This window comes from Dendrobium catenatum, unplaced genomic scaffold, assembly GCF_001605985.2.
Source record: "Dendrobium catenatum unplaced genomic scaffold, ASM160598v2 fragScaff_scaffold_883, whole genome shotgun sequence".
Lineage (NCBI taxonomy): Eukaryota > Viridiplantae > Streptophyta > Magnoliopsida > Asparagales > Orchidaceae > Dendrobium > Dendrobium catenatum.
The window spans coordinates 78,597-87,928 of NW_021319345.1; the positions used below are offsets into that span (position 1 = coordinate 78,597).

The 9,332-nt window shown below is 33.9% G+C and overlaps 1 protein-coding gene across 1 annotated transcript in view; it reads right to left on the reverse strand.

Moving 5' to 3' along the window:
* The window catches only part of LOC110101182 (transmembrane protein 18), a 27,702-nt gene extending 23,087 nt beyond the window's left edge, over positions 1 to 4,615 (reverse strand). Inside the window, exon 1 of the mRNA XM_020828972.2 lies at positions 4,336 to 4,615. Coding sequence (XP_020684631.1) covers positions 4,336 to 4,476 — 141 coding nt within the window. The 5' untranslated portion in view covers positions 4,477 to 4,615. The remainder of the gene's footprint in view (positions 1 to 4,335) is intronic.
* Positions 4,616 to 9,332: the final 4,717 nt, after the last annotated feature.

A 9,332-nucleotide genomic window follows, 5' to 3' on the forward strand; every position in this document is an offset into this window, starting at 1 on the left:
GGCGGCGAGGGGAGAGGCCGGTGGCAAGGTGGCCGACGGGTGGAGCTAGGGTGGAGATGCTAGTGGAGGTTTCGGCTTCTTCCACTCTTGACTTGGCTCGCGGTAGTCAATGGAGGAGAAGAAGAATGTGCATGAAGAGGGGAGAAAGGAGATAACCAAAATATACGAGAAAGATAGAGATAACTAACGAACTCACACAGAGATCGTAAGAACCGGGAACCTCAGACTCTTCCAAAAATTGATGGGTATTGCGAATTACCCTCCTCGGGCTTCTCCACTCATGAACTCACTAAGAGATCACGTGAACTCACTAAGAGATCAACAAGAACATAAAACCTTTCATTATCAATAATCATCATCCCTTTCCAAGAGAAAGGGGAGGGCTTAAATAGCCAAATACATGAGGGAAAATAAAAGACATAATTGCCCCTAGGGCAAACATAAAACAAAGCCCTCAAGTGAGGGTAGAAATGAAAAAGTACAAATAACAAATAAAATACATGAAAATAAATAGACACGATCTAGCCGTTCATCTTCGATGTCCTCATAACTAGTTCTGTTGAGATGAGGAAGGCAGGGTTGGGTTGTTAAAAGGGAGACGCAGTATGCGTTGGCTATCAAGAACGAGCAGTTATCAATAAGAGAGGAAAGTTGCCTGAGACAACTGTTGGTATGAAAGACTGACGAATGGGCAGGGATGTGTATGAGGTAGAAAGCGAGACAAAGGAGAGAGTGCAAGTTCTATCTAATGAGCGAGCAAGCGAGAGAACAACTTAGGTTAGGATTTTGATTTTTCATTTTGTATTCATAAGATGAGAAGCGATGGTATGGGGCCCCTTGCATGACCAAAGCATATGAAATCCAAACTTCCTAAAATTTTGACATGATTTCAAAGATATGAGAAAGATTTGATATGATTCTAATTTTTATACATTTATTTAGTTATTAGAATTTGATTTTTATAATAATAATAATAGTAAATTTAATTTATGAACCAATTTATAACAAACTTTTCATCGTCACACATCTTGAATTATGGGTTGTCATCTCATGAGTAAACAAATATTATATTTAGTCTTTGTGCGGTGAATAAGGAAATAAGGGTGTCTACCCTATGCATTTTTAATATTTCAAATGCATAGGCACAGCCCATTTTATGAAATAAATACTGGTTGAGTAGTTTTGATTATGATTGAGATGCTTCAAATCAAATTTTTGTAATGTCATGTTTATTGCCTTTTGTTTTTCTTCATGATTGATCAAATTACACGCGTCCTTTGATGAATTCAATATTGTGAATGCACTGGTGCAAACCATTTCACAAAATGGATGATAATTGGATAATTTTGTGACAAGTTGCATATGTTTTCTGTTGTTTTCATTGGGCAGCTATGTGATGATGCGAGAGTTCTTTCATAGGTATTTTCAAAGCTCCAAATGCACTGATGAAGTCTATTTCGTGAAGCGGGTATTCGTTAATCGATTTTAGTTATGATCAAAGAGTTTAGTTGACTTCATGCAATTTTATGTTCAGCGGTCTTTACAAACATTGATTTTGACCAAATTTAATTCATGTTGCATTCTGAAGCCTACAGACAGATCAATAAATGTGACAATATTCTTTTTTTTCATTTACTATAAAGATAGGAGAACGTGAAAGAAATACAAAATAAAGAATACTATAGCCTTTACATGTGAAATTGACTAATTAAAATTCACCAAAAATGGTTGATGCAATCAAAATTTGCAAGCAAGAAATAAACAAGGAGAAGAAAATCAAACTCTCAATAAATTGGACTAAAAACATAGTTATAAAAAAATAAACCATCATAAAAGAAAGGTTGTTCAACACTACGTTAATTACATCCCTACCTCAAGAACAATTAGATAGAATTTGCCAATTATATATCTCCTTAGCATGTACACAATGTCCTGCATTCAGGATCACAAATCTCACATTTACTAAAGGGAAACCTTATCTACCCAGAAAAATGTTACACTTCTAAAAGATTATCTAGATGATAGCTAAGAGAAGTACATAATGACCCTCACGGTTATAAGATCTACAACAAACCTCATTTTCGTTGAAACAACTCCATATTTTCTTTGAACGCCAACAAAAACAAACCCTAATCAATGTTTACCAAGGGAAATCCACTTAAACTTTATGCATTAGATATGACAAAAAATCTTTGGAGTACCATCTAGAAGAAGGAAATGTGTTAGGAAATAAATTTAATACATAACTTATTAGGTGGCAAGTAGTTAGGCTTATAGGTTTTTATTAGAAGTTTTAATGAATCATATGAGTTCTTGAAAGTCTATGAATACTCTTCATGAGGAGTATTGGAGCGATCAAAGATATAGATGACAATGATCTTTGGCTCATTCCCCTCCACCCCCACCCGAACCCCAACCTAAAAAAACTTCTTGGAGTTGTGGGCATCCTCCTAAAGGTATTTCCTTTCTGCCTCATCAATACCTGAAGTTTTAGGCAAGTTTTAAATTGATAAGTTAACTTATATTTGTCATTATTTTCCATAGTTTTTAGATTTATTGATTTTGGATTTGTATCAAATGATAATCTTCTTGAGCTACTCGTTAGGTGCAACATCTCCCTCCATCATTCAGATTTGCCACCTTTCAATCATTGCAACACAAGCCCACCTTTTATGCACTAAATAAATCCTTGATTGCATCTTGTACTCCAAATTTGACTCATTCCCCTCCACCTAGCGTCGACACACTTTTTTCTCATGAATCCACATCTACTGCCCTAGCTCTGACTCTGTCTATGGGAATCCCAAGCATTTTGTAGCCATTTTCCTCATCTTGAAGCATGAAATTAATGTTTCATCAGATCCCCGCTGAGCCGTCTCTATCCTATTTTAGTCAGATAGGCCCTGGATCCTCACAATCCTACCACTTCCAAGCCACAATGACTCAACACCATCGCCTCAATCACAAATCCCCAGCTAGCAAGACTTTCCCAATGTCATTGAGATTTAAGACCTCATCAACCCATGTTCATTCCCAATGTTATGATTATTGTCAAATCTAACCTTATCTCCAACATCATCTATAGATCCAACCCCACCAGATCCAGCGTTGATGTTGACAAAGCTCGCGAGGGCTGACAATCAGCACCTTCACCCAATCTCGTCACAATACTCAACCTTTAGGGCAAGGGTATTGACTCATTCCCCTCCACCTAGCCTCGACACACTTTTTTCTCATGAATCCACATCTACTGCCCCAGCTCTGACTCCGTGTATGGGAATCCCAAGCCTTTTGTAGCCATTTTCCTCATCTTGAAGCATGAAATTAATGTTTCATCAAATCCTCGCCGAGTCGTCTCTATCCCATTTGAGTCACATAGGCCCAAGATCCTCCCAATCCTACCACTTCCAAGCCACAATGACTCAAAACCATCGCCTCAATCACAAATCCCCAGCTAGCAAGACTTTCCCAATGTCATTGAGATTTCAGACCTCCTCAGACCACGTCATTCCCAATGTTATGATTATTGTCAAATCTAACCTTATCTCCAACATCATCGATAGATCCAACCCCACCAGATCCAGCGTTGATGTTGACAAAGCTCGCGAGGGCTGACAATCAGCACCTTCACCCAATCTCATCACAATACTCAACCTTTAGGGCAAGGGTATTGTCAAGGGAGCTGGTAATGTTATAGAATAAATGTAATAGGTAAATTAGTGACTATTAGGTAATTAAACTTATCGGTTGTTATTACAGGTTTTAATGAAACATAGTCTTTATAGAATCTTCATGTGCAGCATTAGGGCATCTTCAACTGAAAAAACCTATTTTTCACTCTAAAATGTAGTAATTCATCTCCAATCGAACTCCATTTCTTGTCCTCTTTTGCGCGCTTCTTTATCTCGCTGCAAAGGAACCGTCTTTCTCCTCTTTCGCGCGCTTCTTCCACAAATCCCATAAGCCAATTCACACTATTCACTCCCGGAGATTGGCGGACAATTTCGGATCGTTTGGTGGACAGCATACACTTGTTTACCGTTCGGTTGCGAATGGTCTTAGGGAAAGAAAAGAGGCAGAAGAAAATGAGCTCTAGATCACACTATCTTTCTCCCGAAAGCTACATGGAGTTGCAGTCATCCTCTAAATTGCCTGTCCATTATCCTCCATAAATTCAGAGAAGTTATGAGTTGCCTAATTATATGGTATTTGTTGTTATTTTCCTGTATTTCCAGCATTTACTGGTTTCGTGTTCGTTTCACAATTAAACTCTACAGAAGTTAACAAAAAAACAAATATGGGAGAACAAGATGAAGAAAACAAAAAGGCACGAACGTTCCAATCGATGGCGTGGAAGAACCCAACGAAGTTGTCCACGGCGGGTCGGAATCCACCACGCATCTCAGCAGAGACCCTCTCGAGAAATTCCCCAACAAGATCTGCGTGTCCCTTTAGCGCAAACTTCAGATCCTCCATCGGCAACCGCTAACTGAACGAACAACGCCGAGGTTTAGGAGAGGGAACTAGGAAACGGACGCCCGTCTCTGAAAGCAGGCGGAATGGCCGGATCTTTTTTCCCGTCTCGTAAGAAGAAGCGAATCGGAGCAAATTATTCTGTGCTCAATGGGTCCGACAAACGGGAATTTATTGGGTCGGTGCTGAGCAATATCAAGTAATACTGATGCTTAGTATTGCTCGGTATTCAGTATTTTACAGTATCGGGTTCAGTATTGCTCAGTACTGCTCAATACTGTGAATATCAAACGTAAGCTGTGTCCGGTAATCTTACCCAATAATTTCTCCCTACCAACTGATCTATCTAGCAGAGACATTTCAATTTTCAAAGCATTCACTTTTTTTCCTCCCATCTTGGACACTCATTATTCTCTGCATCTCATACATTTAATTACTTTTCATCTGCACCAATGGATTCATTCTCTAAAAAGAATAGTCTGTTATTTACTTGTAGTTTTATAAGGTAGTTGAGTCAAAGCCCTTGAAACCGTCATTTTCAAAAATGCGTATAAACCTCTTTAGAACTGTGTGATAACTACATAATAATTACGTTAGAGCTACGTATTTATTGTGAATGAACTGCATTTTTAGTTGCAGCATATTTACTGTGTAGTTAACAAATTTTTGTGTTAGACTTGTTCATTTTTTACTCTTTTAATGGTTTAGGATTGACTTCATTATAACTGCATGTTTGTTGTTGCTTGATTATTATATATTACTATCTATTTTTTGCGTACTCACTGCATTTTTTCTACTTGTTTAGGGTTTAGGGCTTTTGTTGTGTATTTACAACGTATCTGTTGTGTATCTAATGTATAGTTGCTACATATTTGCTGCGTATATAATGTATATTTGATGTATATTTGTTGTGTATTTGATGCGCATATAATGTGTATATGCTACATATTTTATGTGTATTTGTTGCGTATTTTATTCTTATTTTTCTGTGTTATTTCAGGTCTATGTTAGGCCTTTTACTTTTCAATGCTCTGTATTAACTTTTTGAATAATCTGCAACACCTTTGTGGAGATGATAAACACTGATGTAGAGGACACTTTGAGGAGATTAAACATTTACAAATTTATGAAATTCACTTCTCTTGAGCAGAATGTTTCACTGATCTAAGAGCTCCTAAGAATGTGGGATATTCGACGATAATATTTTATAATAAGGGTCATGTCATACAATTCACAGCAGATGAAATGACCCTTCTTATTATATTGCTAAATAGAGGTCAAGAGATCTCATAGCGTAGCTCTCCACTTAAAGGAGTCTAATCAAAGAAATTAAAGAGTGAGATGTTGGAGTTGAACATATCAACCCTCTATCCACTATGTTAAAAATATTTATTATGTATTTGTGTTCAAATTTATTTTTTCAACTTAATAACTTCCAAACCCCTAGGAGGCCCTATTCAATATAAAAAAATGTATATGATTTTTTATCTATTAGATGTGTATATGCTATGTATTTTTTATCTATTAATTGGCCTATTCATTTTTTGCCACCTGTAGAGGTCTGCTTAATTAACCCGTCGTTAGCCCAGTTAATTCTATATTAAAAATAAAATCTATTTTAGTAAAACTTCCAAAAATTCTAATAAATTTTGTAGTTAAACCAATTATGTATATAACCTCTATGGATTTGTATTTTCAAGCACTGCATTTTAAAAATAATTTTGGATCAAAATGATGAATATTAAGAGTAAGTTGGTTTATATTAATTTATAAATTTTCCTTATAACTCTCTAAATATTTGTCCAATAATGCTCAAATTTTGAATGGTTGAATTAGGAGATATTCTTCACACCCAGTAATTTTCTTAGGGTCATTTGATGTCATAATGGCTCACATTTGAATTTTCAAGAACTTAAGTCATATATTGAACTAGATGTTTACATATTTATAGTAATTTTATCTCTTGCCCAATTTTTGCATGTCAAGGCTTTAATGGAATCAGTATGATGGACTCTTTGATTTAAAAATAAATCCAAGATATGATTATGCATGATTTAAAGGTAAATGACTCTTCAATGCCTATTGATTTTCCTATATGACACCTAGAATATGCATGATATTAAGTTTAAATTAGGAGGGGAAGTCTTTGAGGATGTCCCCCATACTCTCTGAACTTCTTACCCTATTTTGATGTATGTTCTTTATGTACTTAAATTTTCAAGTCTATAGGCTACTATGTGATCTATAACTTTGATAATTCACTATATTCAATTTGTAGAGCATTAGGACACCAAATTGTTGTGGTTTTATTATATACAAAAAAGGGTTAGACAAATGAGTTTGCAAACCTACTTGAACTTTAGTGACACCTAAGGACAATAATTAAGGATAAGGTCAAGTGAACTAAGAATAATTTTAGGAATTTATGCATACATCCAATAGGGATGGAACTTCAAATCCTTGAACTTATTGACAATATACATCTTAATAATTAAATATACCATGATTTGACATTAATTTATCTTAAAATAAAATTAAATCAAATTTAACCCTTAATTAATATCTAATTCATCCAAAAAAATTCTTATAATTCAAATAAAATACATTAAAAATACAAATTAAATTTAACATTTTCAATTCATTAAAAAAAAATAGATTCAAACTTGATTAAATTTAATTAATAAATAATTAACCCTTAATTAAATATTAATTAAATTAATTCATAAAAATAAAATACAAATCAAATTAATTTAAATTTTTTAGGAATTGATCCATTAGTTATCCATAACCAATTTGATTAATTTCATGAATTTTTGAGTTAATTTAATATCAAAATTAAATAGCCTAAGTTTTATACACTATGTTGGCATTCAATTATGGAAAACATAGTTGTATTGTATTTACAGCCCTTTAATTAACCCTTAATAAATTATTGACCCTATACATCTTGATTGGCTTCGCTTGGAGAGTATGTGTATTGGACTAAAAGGGTCCATTCTTCTATCCCTTAATAAATCAACAACATATCAAAGGGCTTTATATAATTATCTATCTTATATGGGGGATAATTGCATTTTGATTATAAAGCTTTGGGATTTATAGGTTAGTAGCTCTGACACTTGGAGTTATTAATTTATAAATTATTTAAAATTAAATGAATCAATTCTAACCACAATTTAATTAATAAAATTCAAATTCCTACAAGTTAAATTTCAATTAAAATTTCCTTTTGACCTTAATGAACAAACACTTCAAATGCAAGCAAATTAAACATTAAACTCTTATAGGATATACCAAAGTCACATAGCCTCCTTCACACACTTAGATAATTTGCTAGGACAACCAACTTTAGCCTAGGCTAGGCCGGTGGTTTGAATTGCTTGTCAGGTACTTTGCTTGGAGAGCACCTTGTGTTTGTTTATTTATTTTATGCAATCTGAATGTCACACATTTTAATTTTTGTTGGTGCACTTAGGCTTTTTAAGGGCTACATTAGAAACATTATATTATTGCACAACTACTTTGCACTTTTATATACTTTTATATTACTTTCATTTCCTGGAAGAGCCAAAGTAAGTATCTAAAAATGATGTATTTGTACAAGTCCCTGTAAATTATATATTATATATAGATCATGTTGTACAACATCCTTAGTTATAAAATAGTCAAATACACCTACTTATACATTCAAATGGGGCTCCAAAAGATGGTATCCTCTCCCTTGGAGGATAATTTCTTTTGTAAATCCATAGAAGACTTGGAGCTTGAAGACCTTAAGCATATATATTTGTTTATATAGATATGAAAGGCTTAAAAACTCAAGTTTATTGTAGTGGAGCATGACCACCTTTCTTTTCTACAGATACTAGCTAAGTCTATTATATAATTTCAAATCAATTAATAAATGAATTTGTATATATCAGTCATTTCTTTATTACATTATATCATGCATTACATCATATGAGTTGTGGCTTGCATTATTAGGTAGCAATTTTTTCTAGGATTTCCTCAATGTATATGTTTTGGACTTTGTAGGAACTTGTATGCTAGTTCTAGAACAATAAGGTACTGGGTATCATATACCCAAACACCATTACCTATCCATGCACACATTTTATTTTTGTAATATACGTTAAACCAAAACACTTAGGCCCAATAGGGACAAGATAGCGGGGCCCTCGTGTGCTCGGAGGATGTTATCTCTTTTTCTTTAGTATGCGGTTGTTATGCTGCCGAATGTTTATAAAAATTTTTGGAGTTAAAAAAAAAATTAGTTAGGATAATTAATTAATAAGATAAAATATAGAGATTTTAGCGAGTCATCTAGTTAGTGTCATTGAGCGTAAAGTCAAAATTACTCATCTTGAGCACTAATATAATTCAGAGTCTAATATACTTATTCGATCTCTTAAGATAACCCATTCAAGAAAGAGGCAGTACGGAAAATTTGATCATATGATACACTACATCTAAGATGATTTCTTGTGTATTTGGTTGTTAGCTGGTAGCACATTCCAAATAAGTATAAGCCCAAAGATATTTGCACACCTAGAATTCCTTTTTTAGAAAAAAGTATAAAGAATTCAAGGATGTTTTATACAATTTAAAGATATTTTCAAATGAGTGATTGATATTTTTAAAATATGTAAGGCAACTATCACATGTTTTAAATCCAAAATGAGAATATACACTTTAATCGAATTAAGTTTCCCCTTTGGAGATGTAAATTGACTATAAGGGCTTATCACTATAAGAACTCAAGATCCCACTATAAAATAAACCATATCTTAATTCACTAAGATAGAAAAGAAATCTTTTGGACGTCGACTATAACTAATCCTGGGTTAGTTTTGTATTTT